General features: G+C 54.6%; 1 protein-coding gene across 6 annotated transcripts in view; it reads left to right on the top strand.

The window, feature by feature from the left end:
- The window catches only part of SEZ6L (seizure related 6 homolog like), a 124242-nt gene that overhangs the window by 62936 nt on the left and 41314 nt on the right, over positions 1-19992 (top strand). For all 6 annotated transcript variants that reach the window (XM_029049137.2, XM_029049134.2, XM_029049133.2 and 3 more), the window contains exons 2-3: positions 16179-16889; positions 18827-18960. In XM_029049137.2, the coding sequence (XP_028904970.1) occupies positions 16179-16889; positions 18827-18960 (845 nt within the window). The remainder of the gene's footprint in view (positions 1-16178; positions 16890-18826; positions 18961-19992) is intronic.

Raw genomic sequence — 19992 nt, 5'->3', positions numbered from 1 at the left:
AGTGGGGATTCAGTAGCTGTTACCCCTCCTCCTTAGACGGGGAGTCCCATGTGGGACAGGGACTGCGTCCGACCCGCTCAGCTTGGATCTACCCCCAGTACAGTGCGCAGCCTAATAATAATGATAACGGTGATGGCGGTATTTGTTAAGCGCTTACTCTGTGCCAGACAGTGTACTAAGCGCTGGGGTGAATACAAGCAAATCGGGTTGGACACAGTCCCTGCCCCACGTGGGGCTCACAGCTTCCACAGCGGGGAGAGGGTACCGGGGGCCCGGCAGCGAACACACTCTCCCTCTTCACCTCGGCCATGGCTCCGCTCTGGGCCTGGGAGCCAGAAGGACCTGGGTTCTAATCCCGGCTCCGCCACTTGTCTGCTGTGTGGCCTCGGGCAGGTCACTTCCCTTCTCCGGGGCCTCAGTTCCTTCACCTGTTAAATGGGGATAAGGACCGTGAGCCCCACCTGGGACGGGGACTGCATCCGAATTGATCAGCTTGTATCCACGCCAGTGCTTCGAACAGCACTTCGTAAGCGCTTAACAAATACCCCTATTATCGTTACGATTTTGATTATTATTCCCTGACCTTCTTGGAATTGTGAGGGGAGGTTCTCCAGATCACCTTCAGGAAATAGCGGGCGTGAGAATCCTTGGCTTCCTCTGGGGGGAAAAATTGGAGTCAGCGCTCATGGGGATATCAACCCCAAGATGCCTTGCCTGGTGGAAAGAGCATGGGTCGGTATTGGAGGGTTCTAATCCCGGCTCTGCTCTTTCTCTGCTGTGTGACCTTGGGCAAGTCACACGTCCTCTCTGGACTGTAAGCCCGTCCCTCTAGTCACTGTAAACTCACTGTGGGCAGGCGACGTGTCCGTTAGATTGTCATATTATACTCTGTCAAGTGCTTATTTCAGTGCCCTGCACCCCGTAGATGCTCAATAAGTAAACTGGGCGCTTAGAACAGTGCCTGGCACATAGTAATGCTTAGCAGATACCATTAAAAAAAAAAAAAAAGCATCGAGTCTCTGTGCCTCAGTTACCTTATCTGTAAAATGGGGATTAAGACTGGGGAACGTGGAATGTGTCCAAGCTCGTGTCTACCCCGGTGCTTTGGACAATGCCTGGCACGTGGTAAGCGCTTAACAAATACAATTAAAGGGGGGGGGAAAGAGCCTGATTCTGGGGGCACAAGTCCACCGCCCTTCCCGGTTTCATTCCTTCTCGGATCACGTCTGCGTCCCAACCTGACAAGCTGTTATTTAGGAGAGGGGGAGGAGGAGAGGGGAGAGTTAGAGGGAGGGAGATCGTTAGCATTCTGAACCGCTTATTATCCTGACATTACTATTGAGATCTTATCAAAATCTTTTTGGAAAACAGAAGCAAAGTGAGTGCTATTTAGCATTCAGCTCCGGGGAAGGAGAAATGACATCATTCTGATGGCAGGGGAGCCTTTACTTCCCGCTGCCCGAGGAACAGCCGTTTAACGGAAAGAAAATCGCCGAAGGAAGAAAGTTGGGAGTCTGGTCTTGGAGACCGGGATAATAATTCGTAATAATAATGACGGTATTTGTTAAACGCTTACTGCGTGCCGAGCGCCGTTCTGAGAACCGGGATAGGTACAAGGTAGTCAGGTTGGCCCACACGGGGCTCACCGTCTTAATCCCCATTTTACAGATGAGGTCACCGAGGCACGGAGGAGTCGCGTGGCTTGCCTAACACAGCAGGATTAGAACCCAGGTCCCCTCCCACACCCACGCAGCTTCCACCACGCTGCTTCTCTGCTTTCTTCTGGATCAGGAAGGAAGGACCCCTCCCCACCAACCAACGCATCATTCCATCGCAGAGCTGATGGAATGATCGGGAGCCCCTCCTACTAGACTGTAAGCTCCTTGTGGACAAGGATCTCGCCTACCAGCTCTGTTGTCCTCTGCCGAGCGCTTACTACAGCGCCCTGCTCACAGTAGACCGTAGAACCCCTGAGGGCAAGGATCCGTCAGCGGGCCGTGAGCAGGGAACGGGTCTACTCTCTCCCAAGCACTCAGTACAGAGCTCTGCACCCAGTAAGCGCCGAAGAAATACGACCGAATGAATCTCGTCTGTCGGCACCGTCGTCCTCTCCCAAGCCTTTAGCACAGCGCTCCGCACACGCTAGACTGTAAGATCCTTGAGGGCGGAGATCTCGTCTAGCAACTCTACGGTACTCTCCCACGCGTTTAGTACAGTGCTCTGCACCCAACAGACTGACCGTAGGCTCTTGGGGGGCAGGAACTGCGAGGGCCGACTCACCGTATCGTGCTTCCCCAAGCGCTGAGTACAGCGCTCTGCACGCAGGCAGTCGTATTTATTGGGCGCTCACGGTGTGCAGAGCACTGTGATGCGGTGCTCGAGAGAGTACAGTGTATCGGACACATTCTGTGACCACAGTGAGCTTACAGTCCGGGGTTGGCGGGGACAGTCATTAATATAAATAAATAAAATTGACAGATACGGACCTAAATGCTGTGGGATTGGAAGGGGGAATGATGACTGGGAGCAAGTCAAGGCGATGCAGAGGGGAGTGGAAGAAGAGGAAAAGAGGGATTTGGCAAGAAGGAGATCAACAGATACTGCCGTTCGATTGACTGACTGACTGACTGAAGCCAAAGAAGAGTTTTGACGAGTGGAGCGATAAGGACTGAGTGTGCGCCTCAGGTGAGATGATCTGTTTGCATGGGGGGGTTCTTGTTGTTGTTTTTTTTTCATGGCAGTTAAGTGCTCACTATGCGCCAAGCACTCTACTAACCACTGGGTGAGTACAAGATGACCAGGTTGGACACAGTCCCCGTCCCACATGGGGCTCACAGTCTAAGTACAAAGGAGTAGGATTTAATCCGCATTTTACAGACCAGGAAGCGGGAGCACAGAGAAGTGATTCCCCACGGCAGAGGCGAGGCAGAGCCGGGATTAGAACCCAGCTCTCCCGACTCCCGGGCCCACGCTCTCTCTATTACGTTGCTTTCCCATTTTACAGAAGAGGGGGGAAAAGGGCCTGGTAAAGTGAAATGACTGGTCGGAAGTGACTTGACTCTTTCCACTGGGCAGCACTGCTTCTCTGCGGATGACTGTGGAAATGCCCCTTTTCGCGTACTGTACCGGGCTGGTGTCGATAAGTCAGACGGCGGTATACCTTGGGCGGGTCACTTCACTTCTCTGGGCCTCAGTTACCTCCTCTGTAAGATGAGGACGGAGACCGCGAGCCCCCGTGTGACAGGGACTGTGTCCGACCTGGCTATCTCGTATCTACCCCGGCGCTTAGTACCGGGCCTGGCGCACAGTAAGCGCTCAGCCGACACCGCAGTTGTTATATCTGTCCTGTCTCGGGGGACTACAGAAGAACGGGCAGGCGGGGAGAGGAGTCAGAGCACCCGGGTTCTAATCCCGGCTCCGCCGCTGACCAACGGGGTGACCTTAGACAGATCACTCCACCTGTCTGAGTCTCACTTTCCTCATCTGTAAAATGGGAATAAAGAACCCGGCTCTCCCCACCTCTGAGTTTGTGGATCGGGGGCTAAGACTGAGCCGATGATGATCTGTTTCCCCCAGAGGGCTTAATGGAGCAGTGCTTTGCCCCAGGGAAGTGCTCGATCGAAACCATGAGTGTTCCTTTTTAATTAGCCGGGCTCCCTTCAGAAGATTAGAATCCCAGGGACTGCCTTCCAGGGTTTTGCGTTCTGGTTTCGGAGGCTTTTCCCATGAAAACATCGGAGGACATTCAGAAAGTTTCTGAGAATGAGAATACTAATAGCAATATAAGATCAACTACCGCGTGGGCCAGTGGAAAGAGCGTGGGCCTGGGAGTCAGAGGACCTGGGTTCTAAATCCAGTTTCACCACCTGTCTTGCTGGGTGACCTGGGGCAAGTCACTTCATTTCTCTGTGCCACAGTTACCTCGTCTGTAAAATGGGGATTAAGACTGAGCCCCCGTGGGACAGGGACCGTGCCCAACCTCATTAGCTTTATCTACCCCACCGTGAAGTTCAGTGCCTGGCACATAGTAAGCGCTTAACAGATACCATATTTTTTAAAAAAGTCACACCTGTCCTTGCCGCGTGATCCGGGCTTTTGAGACGGACTGCGGGAGCCTTGTTTGTGGATTTGAAGGGGCAGCACAGGCTAATGGGTTGTGACTCTGGGGCTTGTGAAAGGGGCCGGCGGGAGGGCTTGGAGACTGAATTCTGGTGTTGATTCTGAGCCCCGGGCCCTAGAAGAGAGCACTGCGAGCCCCCTCGCCTCCGCCCCACCGACTCAGCCGGGGTCCCCGGGCGCCTCCTTCCTCCTCTTCCTCCTCTCCTATTGATGCCCGATGAGAGGGAGGCTTTGTTCCCTTGCCCAAAGCCACCTGGCAAGGACCCTCGCCCACACAGCAGGCACCGGGCCTGTTGGCTCACAGAGGGATTGAAGCCGGAAGGAAGCGTCGATTGGACGGCGCCGGGCGAAACGGATCGGCGGAAGCCCGGCGGTCTCCAACCCGCGGGCCCGGCGAACCCCATTTTAGCGGTCGGGGCACAGGGCTGGACAGACCCGGCCGGGGGGAGGCGGGAGAGCCCGGGTCGCGATCCCAGCTCCGCCTCTGCTCTGTGACCTTAGACAAGTCGTCTCACCTCCCCGGGCCTCGGTTCTCTCTTGGGTAAAATGGGGAAGCGACGTAGTGGAGAGAGCAAGGGTCTGGGTGTTGGAGGATCGGGGTTCTGATCCTGGCTCCGCCTCCTGACCTCGGACAGGTCGCTAGCCTTCGAGACGCGGCACGGCATGGTGGAGCGAGCTCGGGCCTGGGAGTGAGAAGGTCGTGGGTTCCAAGCCACTTGTCTGCTGTGTGACTTTGGGAAAGTAACTTCATTTCTCTGTGCCGCAGTTATCTCATCTGTAAAAAAATGAGGATTGAAGAGGGTGAGCCCAAAGTGGGACAGGGACTTTGTCCAACCTGATGAACTTGTATCTAGCCCGGTGCTTAGAACAGGGCTTGGCACATAGTAAGTCCTTAAAAAGGACCATTATTATTAATATTATTTTCACCTTGGGATCGGTTAGCCCAAGGACTCGGAAGGCTGCAGCCCAGAGCCTCAGGCTGGGACCAGGGGAGGCGGGGGGGAACCCACAATATAAATACATAATTATAGCCACGAAAATGTTTCTAATGTACGATCAGGGTTTTGAGGCCTAAGTAACGGATATTCTAGGGAAAGAAGTCGACTGTTTTGAATTAAAACTATATTACGCGTGTTTTAAGACCGAAATGTAGCGACAGAATGGCTTTATGTTAATTAAAAGGCAAGGGTGGTGTAGCATTAATCGGTTTCGTGCCTGAATTATCATCGTTTTGTTTAAGTGAGGTGATAACGCCGGTACTCGGGCGCGGGGGCTCACGCCGTCTGAGAACCTGAGGAGGGAGACCGGCAGCGTGGCCCAGTGGGTAGAGCACGGACCTGGGTGTCAGAAGGACCTGGGTTCTGATTCCGGCTCCGCCACTTGTCTGATGGGCGACCTGGGGCGAGGCACTTCACTTCTCTGGGCCTCAGTTACCTCATCTGGAAAATGGGGATCGCTCGATAAATCAATCACTCGTATTTATTGCGAGCTTACTGTGTGGAAGGGACTAAAATCTTGGCAAGAGTATAGCACAACAATATCACAGACCCTTTCCCTGCCTATAATGAGTTTACTGTGGCTGTGGGTAGATAGGGGGATTTCAGAGTGGCTAAGGGGCGAGTAGAGATGATGAGATCGAGTGTGCGTCCAAGCTGGTGAGCGGGAGAGATGGGGTGGGGCAGGGGGTCGGCGGAGTCGAGGAGTGATAGAAAGCGGGTAGCGGAAGGGTCGTCGGGAACATCTGCGTGGATGATGACGGAGAAAGAGAGAAGGAATGTGAGAAAGGGATCAAAATAGTTCAGAAAGTTGGAGGTAGGCGCCGGGGGCCGGCAGATGAGGGTAGATTAAGAGTGCGAGCCCCATGCGGGACATGAATTGGGTCAGGCCTGACTAGCTCGTACCCATTATGCGCCGGGCACATGATATGCGCTTAACAAATACGAGCCGAATGCATTCAACCCTGCCCCGACCTCGAGAATGTCTCAGTCAGGGCTTTAGTTGTGAAGACTTAGCCCGGACAGAGATCAGGGCAGCTGCTTGGACACTGATTAAGACACCACTGCATCCAGTGTGTGCTCAATAAATTTCATTCCACCCATAGTTATTTCCCCCGGTCCAAGGCCAATAAGAACATTTTTTGACCCTCTAGAAAGAAAGTTGACTTGCTTTTATCATTGGTGTGAAAACAATGATAATAATAATAATAACTGTAATAGTATTTGTTAAGCACTTACTATGTGCCAGACACTCTACTAGGAGCTGGGGCGGATACAAGCAAATCAGGTGGGACACAGTCCCTGTTCCACGTGGGGCTCACCTTCTCAATCCCCATTTTACAAATGAGGGAACTGAGGCCCAGAGAAGTGAAGTGACTTGTCCAAGGTCACCCAGCAGAGAAGCGGCAAAGCTGGGATTAGAACCCAGATCCTTCTGAGTCCCGGGCCCATGCTCTATCCACCAGGCCAAGCTGCTTCTACCTGACTGTGTAATAATAATAATAATAATGTTGGTATTTGTTAAGCGCTTACTATGTGCAGAGCACTGTTCTAAGCGCTGGGGTAGACACAGGGGAATCAGGTTGTCCCACGTGGGGCTCACCGTCTTCATCCCCATTTTACAGATGAGGGAACTGAGGCGCAGAGAAGTGAAGTGACTTGCCCACAGTCACACAGCTGACAAGCGGCAGAGCTGGGATTCAAACTCATGACCTCTGACTCCAAAGCCCGGGCTCTTTCCACTGAGCCACGCTGCTTCTCTTTGCTGTACAAATTGGTACACGGACAGCTTGGAAGTGGAGAGTTTTGTTTGGGAAAATTGTAAGGTTCCAATATTCCTAGAGGGCAGGAATCGTGTCTGCTTTCTGTCCCAAGTGCTTAGAACAGTGCCGTGCCAGAGCAAGCTTTCAGTAAATACCACCGATTGGTGAAAGCGTTTTGGGGAGAGAATCTTCTGTGGGGGTGAGGAGGATTTGCAAGGCTGAGACAGTCGATCCGTTGTATTTATTGAGCGCTTACTGTGTGCAGAGCACTGTTCTAAGTGCTTGGGAGAGTACAGTCTAACAGAATTGGTAGACAAGTTCCCTACCCACAGTGAGCTTACAGTCTCGAGTCGGGGTCGGGGGGGGACTGAAGGTATTAATAATATTAAGAAATGAATTACAGATATGTCCATAAATGCTGTGGGACTGAGGCGGCGGTGGGTGTGTGTGAAGGGTGGACATCATTTCAGGACTCCCCCAAGCGCTCAGTACAGTGCTCCGCACACAGTAAGCACCCGATGAAAACCCCTGACTGATTAAATGAGGTGGATTTTTGACCCCGGGACTTCCTCACGAGTTGGCTTCAGAAAATCCCATCCTCTCCCGCCCGTGAACGCCTCCCTCTTCAGCCAGGCGAGCTCGCTGTGGGCAGGGGACGGGCCTGCCGACCCTGTTCTGTTGTCCTGTCCCGAGCACTCTGCGCAGTGCTCTGCGCCCAGAAGACGCTCAGTAGATACCATTGACCGACGGACTTGGGGTACGCGGTTAAATCGGGCAGGGGCGTTCGTCGATGTGAAGTTGGTAAGGCTCTTATCCCGGGCGAATCGGCTGGGGGGTCGGGGTGGGGGAGAGGAAGAGAATCGCCTAAATGCTAATGAGTTGGGTCTGATGCCACTCTCAGTTAATCAGACTGTTAAAGATACAAGGAAGAGATCACATTCTTTTGCCAAAAAACTATCTGGACTCATTTGCTAAGAAGATGGATAAAGGACCGAGGCAGGGGCTCTGATGAGATTTAACTGGACGTAAAAGAATGTTCAATTCTTTCCGAACCCAACGGGAATTACAAAGAAAGACCATTCAAGGATGAAAAACTATCTCACAGAGGACAATTACCGAGAAATTACTCCTGAAGCCAAAGCCCTGAATAATTCCTTTTAAGTTTATTCTTTGCGGAAGTGGAGCCAGACAACCACATCTAATTGGCACAGAGCTTGGCTCTTACAAGAACAGGGTTCCAGTGCTTAGGATGGGCTAATAATAAAAATAATCACGATGGTATCTGTTAAACCCTTCTAGGAGTCAAGCACTGTTTTAAGAGCCGGGGAAGGTAATAATAATAATGGTGGCATTTGTTATGCGCTGAGAATGTGCCGAGCACTGTTTTAAGCGCCGGGCGCTGAGCTACCGTCAGGTCAGACCCGATCTCTGTCCCACATGGGGCACGTGATCTAAGTAGGAGGGAGAACTGGTATCGAATCCCCATTTTCCAGATGAGGTAAATGAGGCCCAGTGAAGTGACTTGCCCAAGGTCACACAACAGGCGCGTGGTGGAGGCGGGATCAGAACCCAGGTCCTTCCGACTCCCGGGCCCGGGTTCTCTCCATTAGCCCGCGCTCCTTCTCTGCCCCCTAACCTTAGCAATCGACCAGTTACTTTCAAAGCTGCCAGAGCGTGGCTCTCTCCATCTTCCATGCCCTCCCTCCTGACATCCCACCTTTTTCAAAAAAATTGCTATCTGTTAAGCGTTTATCGTGTGCCAGGCACTGTACTAAGTGCTAGGGTGGACACAGACTAATCAGGTTGGACCCAGTCTCTTCCCCACATGGGGCTCAAAGTCAAGCAGGAAACTGAATCCCCATTTTACGAATGAGGGAACTGAAGGCCCAGAGAAGTCAAGGCACCTGCCCAAATTCACACAGCAGGCAAGTGGCGGAGCAGGGATTAGAACCCAGGTCCTTCTGACTCCCGGGCCTGGGCTCTATCCTCTAGATCACAGCGCTTGACACATAGTAAGGGCCGGACTCCTAGTGCAATTATTTTTATTGCAATACAGTCGGTAGACAGAATTGTACCCAAAATGGCCTTGGAGGAATTTACGGCCTACTGTGTGCAGAGCGCTGTACTGAGCACTGAGGAGAGCACGAGGCAGGACGGACATGATCTCTGCCTTGGAGGATCACATAGTCCGCTGTGTGCAGAGCGCTGCACGGAGAGCTTGGGAGAGCACAAAAACAGTCACGATAATAATAATTACGGTACTGGCTAAGCACTTATTCTGCGTCAAGCACTGTTCTAAGCGCTGGGATGGATTCGAGTTAGGTTGGGGGCACAGTCCCGGTCCCACACAGGGGTCACGATCTTACTCCCCACTTTGCAGATGAGGTAACTGAGGCCCAGAGAAGCGAAGCGACTTGCCCAAAGTCACCCAGCAGGCCTGTGGCGGAGCGGGGATTAGAACCCATCACCTTCTGACTCCCCAGCCCGGGCTCCGGCCGCTAAGCCACGCTGCTTCTCCGGTGCAGCGGGCAGACGCGCTCTCCGCCCGCGGGGAGCTTCCAGTCTAGCGCGGGCGTTGCCGCTTCTCTTTCCTCCCGTCTTCTGGATTTTCCAGGCCAGGCTGCGTGTGCCCGGGCGACCCATCCGGGATCCCCTGCACCCCACAAAGGAACCAGTGAAGTGAGGAAAGTCCAATTTTAAGAAAGAGACTGTTTGTGGAACAGTAGGCCCATTCAGTCTAGTCCTTTGGCATTCCGCGAATCGGGGGCTCCGAAATCCCACTTCGGACCATTATCCCAGAATTCTTTGGCATTTCCCTTGTCTCATCTAGCCGGGACTGTTTGTTCAAAGAAAAAAGAAATGCCGAGGCCGCGCTCGTGAGAGACGGGAGAGGTTCCCTGTTGGTGAATTGAACCTTAGATTTAGAGACAGAAGAATCAGAATGTGGCTGCGATCTAGGAGGAGGATGGTGTGTGTCGGGAGATTAGGGAGAGCATATTAAATACTTTCCTTAGCAACCATTGTATCCATGGGAAAGGTTGACTCTCTCTCCTCCTCTCCCCGATTCAGTCGGAATTTACTTTCCCTGTATTTCCCCAGAGACTGCAGCGTAGCCTAGTGGATAGAGCCCGGGCCTGGAAGTCGGCCAGCCCGAGTTCTGATCCCGGCTCCGCCGCTCATCTGCTGGGTGGCCTGGGGCGAGTCGCTTCTCTGGGCCTCAGCCACCTCAGCTGCAAAATGGGGATGGCGACTGGGAGCCCCACGTGGGAGCGGCGTGACCTAGCGGGTAGAGCACGGGCCTGGGAGTCGGAAGGACCTGGGTTCTGGTGGCGGCTCCGCCGTTCGCCGGCTGGGTGGCCTGGGGCGAGTCGCTTCGCTTCCCTGGGCCTCGGTTACCTCATCTGTCAGACGGGGATGACGACGGTGAGCCCCGTGTGGGACAGGGACTGCGTCCAACCTGATTTAGCCGGTACTTACCCCAGTGCTTAGTACGGCGCCTCGCACACAGTAAGTGTTTAACCAGTACCATAAAAAAAAAAAAAGGGCTGTGCCCAACCTGATTCGCTTCTATCCGCCCCATGCTTAGTACGGTGCCCGGCACGTAACAGGTGCTTGGAAAGAAAAAGACTGCTGTAAAATCAGTGCTCTTGATGGCATTATATGTAGAGCAGTGCTTGGCACATAATAAGCGCCTAACAAATACCATAATTATTATTATTATTATCATCTGGGGGTGTGAATGTAATATTTCTTCCACGGGGGGTAATGCAAGCACGAATTTACTGCATTTGGAAAAATGGCCCTAAAAGCAAAGGTCACTTAATCATTGATATTTAATGAGCACTTCCTGAGCACAACAGGGTTGGTAGACATGAGCCCTGCCCTCAAGGAGCTGACAATCTCCTGTGTGGACAGCAGTGTGCCGAGCGCTTGGGAGAGTCCAACGGAGTTAGCAGGCACAGCTCCAGCCCTCCAGCAGCTTGTAGATTACTGTGTACGGAGCACTGTACTGAGCACTTGGGAGAAGACAGTGTAATAGCATCATCATCAGTAGTTATGAATATTAATGTCCGTCTCCCCCTCTAGACTGGCAGCTCACTGTGGGCAGGGAATGGGTGTGTCTCTCGTTATATTGTACTCTCCCCAGTGCTTAGGACAGTGCAGCACGGCGTAGTGGATAGAACAAGGGCCCCGGAGTCTATTTCCGGCTCCGCCGCTCGTCTGCTGTGTGACCCTGGGCAAGTCACGTCGCTTCGCTGTGCCTCAGTTACCTCACGTGGGAAATGGGGATTGAGACTGTGAGCCCCAAGTGGGACAGGGTCCGCGACCAACACGATCTCCTCGCATCCATCCCGACGCTCAGTACGGTGCCAGGCACGTAGTAAGCACTTAATAAATCCATCATTCTCATCATTACAGTGCTTTACACACAGTAAGTGCCTAATAAAATACGATCGAACAAATGAACGAAGATTAATTGAGCGCTTATTATGTGCAGAGCATTGTACCGTGCGCTTGGGAGAGTACAACAGAGTTAACGGATACGTTCCCTGCCTACAACTGGCTTACAGTCTAGTGGACATCTGTTCTGCATTGCAGTACATCCCGATTCCGCCACTCCCCTCTTAAATGCATTCGGTCGTATTTATCGAGCGCTCACTGTGTGCAGAACACCGTATTAAGCGCTCGGGAGAGTCAGCATAACAATAAACAGACACAACCCCTGCCCGCAACCAGCTTGCAGGCCGTTCCACCGAGTGATGCAAGTAGAAAGGTAGCAGTGAAAAGAAGTGGATTTTAAAGTAAATCACTCAGTAAGTACAACATAAGAGAAGCAATGTTCCCAGAAAAGATACACTGCACGAGGGATTATCCCAACATTCACGTTATAGGCTGCTTGAGACCTGGGCCGTTCGCCTCTGGACTTAAAAGTGATTAAAAAAAATAAACGAGTAACTCGAAATGGACGAATTTCCCGTTCTCCGGAATTCTACGGAGAGTTGGCCCGTGCCCTCAAGGAACTCAGCGTTTACCAGGGATGCGTTTGGAAGAGCGAAACTGTCGGCTACCTTGTGGGCAGGGAACGTGTCTACCAACTCTGTTCTGCTGCATTCACCCAAATGCTCAGCACAGTGCTCCGCGCACAGTAAGTGCTCAGTAAATACCCTTGACTGATTGAAAGAGGGGCAAGACTTTGAATATCCTGAGCCTCGGCAGGCCGGGACAGACACGAGGGCTGAGACGCCCGGAGACCCAGAAGGCGGTGGAGACCTCTCCCCCACTTCCCCCCGCCCCCAGCCTGGATCCCGATGTTCCTTTCGGGGGGTGACCCGGGGTCACCAGGCTGCTGCCTGTCAATCAGTCAATCGATCAATCCATCAGGGGTACTGTTGGAGCCCTGCTCATAGGAAGAGCGAAACTCTGGGAAGTGGGCCTGGTTTGTGTCCTCTGTCTTCTTTCTCTCCGTCTCTTTCCCCACCCCTCGTCTCTCTCCTCCTTTCCTTTCCTCCCGCTTTTAATTCCTCCCTCTTTCACTGCCTCTCTTCCTTTCTTTTTCTTTTCCTCCCTCCCTCTTTCTCCTCCCTTTTTCTTTTCCTTGCTCTTGCTCTCCTATATCTTTCTGTCTCATCCCCCTCTCCTCTGCTCTCATCGCCCCCTCTTCTCCTCTCTTTCTCTCTTCCCCGTCTTCCAGCCCCTGTCTCTCATCTCTCACCTTCCCCTTCCTCATCCTTTCTGCACTTTTCTCTTCCTCTCTCACAGCCCCTCTCTCCTCCCTCTCTTTTCCTTTTTCCCTCCCTTTCCTCCTCTCAGCCACACTGGCTTCTCCCTCTCTTCCTCTTTCCCTCCCTCTCCTGCTCTCTTACCCCATCTTCTCATCTCTCTCCCTCTATTTCTCTCTTCTCCCTTTCTTCCTCTTTCCTCCTTCCTCTCCTCTCTCTTCTCCCTCTCATCTCTCTTCCTCTCCCCCCTTCCTCTCTTCTCCCATTCTTCCTCTCTTCCCTCTCCCACTCTTTCCCTCCCTCTCCTCCTGTCATCCCCCTCTTCCCATCTTTCTTCCCCTTCCCCCTCTTCCTCTCTCTCCTCTCATTTTTCTTCCTCCCTCTTCCTCTCTCTCCTCCTCTCTCCTCACCTCTCCCTTCCTCTCCCCTTCTCTCTCTCCCTTCTCTTCCTTCCCTCTCGTCTCTCCTCACCTCTCTCCCTTTCTTTCTCTCCCCCTTCTCTCTCTCCTCCCTCTCTCTTCCCCTCCCTCTCCTCCTCTCTCTCGTCGCCCTTCTCACCTCTCTCCCTTGTTTTCTCCCTTCCCCTTTTCCTCTCTCATCCCCTCTCTTCCCCCTTTCTTCCTCTCTTTCCCTCCCTCTCATCCTCTCGCCTTCTGTGGGGCGAGATTGAGAGATATATTTGTCCTTTGTATTGGAAGGACACAGCACTGGTGCGTAGGGCTGAAAAAAGCTGTGGTCCCAGCCACACTGAGCACACAGAGAGGCCGGGCCGTGCTGTGCCCAGAGTTTTGATGTCTCCGGCGCCTGGTGATGTTTTCTGTTCTACCCTCCCCGCCGCCCGCCTTTGTTTCTCGTTCCTTCCAAAAGCGGGTTCCGCGCCAGTCCTGCCACCAGGATAATGAAGACAAGCAGCGTGGCCTAATGGATAGAGCCCAGGCCTGGGAGTCAGTGGGACCTGGGTTCTAATCCCGGCTCCGCCACTCGTCTGCCGTTATGACCCTAGGCGGGTCACTTCACTTCTCCGGGCTTCGGTTCCCTCATCCGTAACATGGGGATCGAGACTGCGAGCCCCTTGGGGGACAGGGACTGCGTCCAGCCCGATCCCCCAGCACTTAGAAGAGTATCTGGCACGTAGTAAGCGCTTACCAAATGCCACAATTATAATTATGTTCGTCACAGTGCGAGAGGATTAGCAGACGCGTTCCCTGCCCATAATAAGAGTACAGTGAAAAGCTAGAGGTGAAAGAGCCCCCTTCCGTCGGTGACGGATCCCCGACCGTTACCTTGTTTTCGTGCGTCTTTCTGGCACTTCTCACTGACGGCGAGCGCTTCGCAGGGAACCGGTATGCACTGCCTAAAATCCGGGCTGCGGAAACTTCAGAAACTTCACGGGAAGCAGGATGGCGGAGTGATGATGATGATGGTATCTGTTAAGCGCTTACTGTGCGCCATGCACTGTTCTAAGCGCTGGGGTAGATCCAGAGTAATCAGGTCGCCCCACGGAGGGCTCACGGTCTTAATCCCCATTTTGCAGATGAGGGAACTGAGGCCTCAGAAGCAAAGTGGCTTGTCCAAGGTCACACAGCAGACAAGTGATAGAGCCTGGACCTGGGAGACGGAAGGTCATGAGTTCTAATCCCGGCCCCGCCATCTCTCGGCTGTGTGGCCTTGGGCAAGTTAGTTCACTCCTCTGGGCCTCAGTTCCCTCATCCGGCAAATGGGGGTTAAGACTGTGAGCTCCATGTGGGACGGGGACTGCGTCCAACCCGATTTGCTCGGATCCATCCCGGCATTTAGAACGGGGCCCGGCACCTAGTACGGGCTTAACAAATGCCACGATTATTATCGTGATCCTTCTGAATGTGCGGGGCATTTTCAAGACGGAGCAATAGCAGGGTTTCCCCGGGACCCAGCCCAAGACGGCGGCGCCGTCAGAGGCGGAGAATTTGCCGCCAGTTCTAGGGAGCGGTTTCTTCCAACGGGTCCCGTGCGATGGCATCGTGAAATGAGGCCCAGCGGCGGAGATGAGCATCTGCTGCCGTTTAGAGGTGATGCCTGCCTGCCCCCCCGTGGATGCTCTAAAGCAGGATTGCTCCTCCTCCTCCTTGGAAATTCCCGACAGTCCGGACGAGGAAGCCATAGCCTTCGCCTGCGTGAAAGTAAACGCCACGTTTTGTTCTTTTACGGCATTTGGTAAGCGCTTACTAGGTGCCAGGCACCGTTCCGAGCGCCGGACTAGATACAAGGCAGCGGGGTTAGACGCAGCCCATGTCCCACGTGGGGCTCACAGCCAGTCCCTCGGCGCTTAGTACAGTGCCTGGTACGTGGAGCTTAACAAATACCACTGAGGGCAGCGTGGCCCAGTGGCAAGAGCCCGGTCTTGGGAGTCAGAGGCCGTGGGTTCCAATCCCGCCTCCGTCACGTGTCTGCCGTATGACTCTGGGTGAGTCACTTCACTTCTCTGGGCCTCGGTCGCCTCATCCGTAAAACGGGGATGAAGACCGTGAGCCCCACGTGGGACAACCTGATAACCTTGTATCCGCTCCAACGCTTAGAACAGTGCCTGGCACGTAGTAAGCACTTAAAAGACCGTCATTATTATTATTTTCTGTGCGTAGAGCACTGTACTAAGCGTTTGGGAGACTACAATATAACGATAAACCGGCACAGTCCTTCCCCACAACGAGCTTACAGTCTGCTTGCCGAGTACCACTTTTCTTGTCCTTACATGCCTTTTAATTCTATATTACAAATGACTTATTTATTCACATGAATGTCTGTCTCCCCCCCCGGAGAGTCAGTCGTATTTATTGAGCGCTTACTGTGTGCAGATCACTGTACTAAGCGCCTGGGAGAGGACTAGGTAACTATATCACAGATCCAGTCCCTGCCCACAACGCGCTTACAGTCCACCGGTAACGAGAACTGTTCCTAGTGCCTGGTCAGGTTCAGAGGAAGCCAGACCCCTGATTAATTCACGTGGTGTCTGCCAAGGGCTTACTTTGCCCCAAACACTGTTCTGAGCGCCGGGGCGGATCAGGACAGTTCCTGTCCTTCGCGGGGTTCGCGATGTTAATCCCCATTTTACAGATGAGGGAACCGAGACCAGAGAAGCGACGTGGTCCGCCCACGCTCACACAGCGGACCTGTGGCCGAGCCGGGATTAGAACCCGGATCCTCTGAATTCCCAGGCCCCGAGCCCTATCTACTTCCACGCTGCTTCTCCCTTCTGCGTCGCCCTCTCTCCCTTTATTCACCGCCCCCCCCCCCCCCCCCCAGCACTCACGTCCATACCCGTAATTTATTTCTATTAATGTCTGTCTCCCCCTCTAGACGGTCCGCTTGTCACGGTCAGGGAATGTGTCTGTTTATTGTTGTAATGTGCTCTCTCAAGGGCTTAACACAGCACTCGCTAAGCACTCGATAAGTAAGCGCTCGCTAAGTACGATAGAACGAATACGTACCCAGTAAGCGCGTAATAAATAGCATCGACGAGGATGGCGCCGCTCCGAAGCCGGAGCGGATCCACTCCGGAGAGTTAGGAAGCGGGCAGTCAACCGACCTTGCCTTTTCCATTCCAGACCCGACCCGGGACGGAAGGACGCCGCCGGCCCGCTCGTCCCACCCGCTCCCGGAAGAACCGTCCGACGGGAAGATCCGCCCGGAGAACGCCGACCCCAAGGAGACGACGGTCCCGAACCCCGTCCTGTCGAGCGTGGAATTCAAAGACCCCGCGGCGGCGGGGGGAGCTAGCCCGCCGTCCCACGGAGAAGCGCTGCCCGCGTCCACGCCTTTCCCCGACGCTGAGGGAAAGCTCGCCTTCCCCTCGGGAGATCGGACACCGTCTTTAAAGCCGGTCAGCACAGGCCGCGGGCACCCGAGGCCCAAAACGGCTCCCTCCGGATCGCCGATGGGACCGGCCCGGTCGGGGCCCGGGGCCACCGGCCCGACTTCCTCTCCGGAGAAGCCCCCGTGGCGGGACGACGCCGTCGGCCGCCCCGCCGACGCCCGGCCCGGGACGCCCCGGCCGCCATTTTGGTTGGGGACCGAAGAGGTCGACGGGGGTCCCACGGCCTCCTCCTCCCTGCAGATCTCCCCGTACACCTCCCAGCCTCCCCGACCCCGGAGCCCCGACGAGCCCGACGCGGCGGGTTCCCCTCAGGGAGAGGCGCCCGGCCCTGAGGGGACGGAGCCCAAGGGAGCGGAGAACGAACTGGCGCTGGAGGAGAGTCAGGAAACCACCACGTCCACCATCGTCACCACCACTGTCACCACCACGGAACGGACCCCGGGTAAACCCTAGGGGAGAAATCATCCTTTTTTTCCCACGGTATTTGTTAAGCGCCCACTGTGTGCCGGGCACTGTATTGCGCGCTGGGGTAGAGGCAGGCTAGTCAGGTTGGACCCGGTCCGTGTCCCACCTGGGGCTCACAGCTTTCATCCCCATTTCAGAGATGAGGGAGCTGAAGCCCAGAGAAGTGAACTTGGCAGCGAGAGGCGGAGCTGGGAGTAGAACCCAGGTCCGGGTCCTTATCCACTAAGCCCTTGAAACGGTAATAATAAAAAAGAAGAGTCGGCCGCCTGCTTTCAGACGTCCAGCTGCCTGGAAGCAGGGGACTGGACGGGATGACCTCTTCACTCCCACCCGGCCCCGGAGCTCTATGGCTTAGGCCGTACTAAATGAGCAGCTGGAGAAATCTCAGCGTCAGTCGATGGTATCTATTGAGCGCTTACCGTGGGCAGAGCAGTGGACTGAGCACTTGGGAGTACAGCCGAGTTTGGTGACCGGGTTCCCTGCCTACCGAGAATTTACAGTCTAAAGGAAGGAGCTTGCAGTCTTGAGGAGGAAAGTCCAATCTAGAGAAGGGGTTTATAGTCTAGAAGAGGAAAATAGAGTCTTGAGGAGGAATTTACAGTTCAGAGAAGGAGTGTACGGTCTAGAGGAGGGAATTCCCAGTCTAGAGGAAGGAATTTCCAGTCTAGAGGAGGTACTTAGAGCCTAGAGAAAGGGGTTCAGAGTCTAGAGGAGGAGCTTAGGGTCTGGAAGAGGAGCTTCAAATGTAGAGAAAGGAGCTTACAGTCTAAAGGAGGAGCTCCTAATGTAGAAGAAGAGCATACGGGCTGTGGGACCTGAGCGCTAGTCCCAGCCCCGCCACTGTCCCGCCACGTACCCTTGCCCAAGTGGGCTACCCCTGGGCCACAGTTTTGGCATCTGAGGGGTGGTGTCTCCGCCTCACAGGAATGTCGTGAGAAGAAAAGGCGAGCGCTGCCGGGCAGACATTTCGGACGGTTCTTTTTTGAGGGAGAGATCAAGTTCTGGAATCCCCTCCCGGGGGCGGTGATCCGGAGAGAACCCTCTCGACTGGAAGCTCTTCCTCTAGAAGCAGCGTGGCTCAGGGGCTAAGGTCCGGGGGTCGGGTCATGGGTTCTAATCCCGGATCCGCTGCTCGTCTCCTGTGTGACCTGGGGCGAGTCTCTTCACTTCTCTGGAGTTCAGTGACCTCCATCTGTAAAATGGGGACTGCGTCTGACCCAGTACGCTTATATCCACCCCGGCGCTTAGTACAGTGCCTGGCACCTAATAAGCGCTGAACAAAAAACATAGTTATTACTATTAGCCTGGGAACTCATTATGTCAGTCAGTCAGACAGTTGTATTTATTGAGCGCTTACTGTTTGCAGAGCCCTTTTTTAAAAAAAATTGCACTTACTATGTGCCAAGCATTCTTCTAAGCCCTGGAGGAGATACAAGTTAATCAAGTTGGACACGGTCCCTGTCCCTCATGGGGCGCACAGTCTTAATACCCATTTGACAGATGAGGTCACCGGGGCCCAGAGAAGCAAAGCGACTCGCCCAAGGTCACCGAGCAGACAAGCGGAGGAGCCGCGATTAGATGCCGGGTCCTCCTGACTCCCAGGCCCGAACTCTATCCGCCGGGCCATGCTTTTTCCACCCCTCCGATGCTAAAAGTGTGACCCACAGTCTAGAGGTCCCGGGGCAGATGGGGAGGGAGGGAGGCAGACCGGGAGCGGAAGGAAGGTCCGGCCGGTTCCGGCGGCTCGGACAGCGGGGGGAGGAGTCCCGAGCCCTTCCGCGGGCTGTGGGGATTCGGGGAGAGGGGCGGCGGGGGGCCGGGCCCGAGCCGAGGAGCGCCCAGACGGCGGTAGGCCCGGGCGTCTCCCGGAAGCCCCCGTCCGCTGCCGGTCCCCCGATGACCCTTTTCCCTCAGCGTCCTGCGGGGTGAGCTTCGTCCGGCCGGAGGGGTTCATCGACTCGGCCGATTACCCGCCGCAGCCCCGGCACGACTTCCTGGAGTGCACCTACAACGTGACCGTCTACACCGGCTACGGCGTGGAACTCCAGGTAACGCAAAAAGGGCCGGTGGCCGCCCTCCGGCCTCGGCGGCTCCTCTCGGTGGGGTGTTTTACGGCGTTCCTTAAGCGTTTACTATGCGTCTGGCACTGTACTGCTACGATCATTATTAATGATGATAATGGTATTTGATAAGTGCTTACTATGTGCCAGGCTCATTCATTCATTCAGTTCATTCACTCGTATTTATCGAGGGCTCACTACCTGCAGAGCATTGTACTAAGCACTTGGAAAGTACAATGAGGCAATAAAGAGAGACATTCCTCGCCCACGACGGACTCGCAGTCTAGAGCGGGGGAGACAGATGTCAATACAAGTAAACGGGCATCGACGTAAATACACAGAATTCTAGATAGATGCATAGATATATAAGTGCCGTGGGGCGGCGGCGGGGAAAGAGCAAAGAGAGCGAGTCGTGGTGACGCGGAAGGGAGGGGGAGCTGACGAAAAGCGGGCTTAGGCTGGGAGGGCCTCTGGGAGGAGGTGGGCCTTTAGCAGGGCTTTGAAGGGGGAAGAGTGACGGTTTGGCGGGTATGAGGAGGGAGGGCGTTCCAGACCAGAGGCGGGACGTGGGCCAAGGGTGGGCGGCGAGACGGAGGGACGGTGAGGAGGTGAGCGGCACCAGAGGAGGGGAGTTTGCGGGCCGGGAGGGAGAAGGAGAGAAGGGAGGTGAGGTAGGAGAGGGCGAGGGGACGGACGGCTTTAAAGGCAAGGCTCTGTACTGAGGACTAGGGTGGAGTGGCTAGAGCCCGGCCCTGGGAGTCAGAAGGTCAGGGGTTCTAATCCCGGCTCCGCCGCCTGGCTCCCGGGCGGCCTTGGGTGAGTCCACTTCTCTGGGCCTCAGTGACCTCATCTATAAAATGGGGATTAAGAGCGTGAGCCCCACGTGGGACAAGACGGGAACCGTGTCCGACGCAGAGCAGCATCCGGGTGCGAAAGGACGTAAATGATTTGCTGAACTCCGGCAGTGAGGGCCGCGTCCCTTCCGGGAAAACCAAGCAGATGTTTTTTCTAGATTAGGAT

Source organism: Ornithorhynchus anatinus, chromosome 21, assembly GCF_004115215.2.
Source record: "Ornithorhynchus anatinus isolate Pmale09 chromosome 21, mOrnAna1.pri.v4, whole genome shotgun sequence".
Taxonomy (NCBI): Eukaryota; Metazoa; Chordata; class Mammalia; order Monotremata; family Ornithorhynchidae; genus Ornithorhynchus; species Ornithorhynchus anatinus.
The sequence above is the reverse complement of the archived record's forward strand: the minus strand, read 5'-3'. Positions and strand labels throughout refer to the sequence as shown.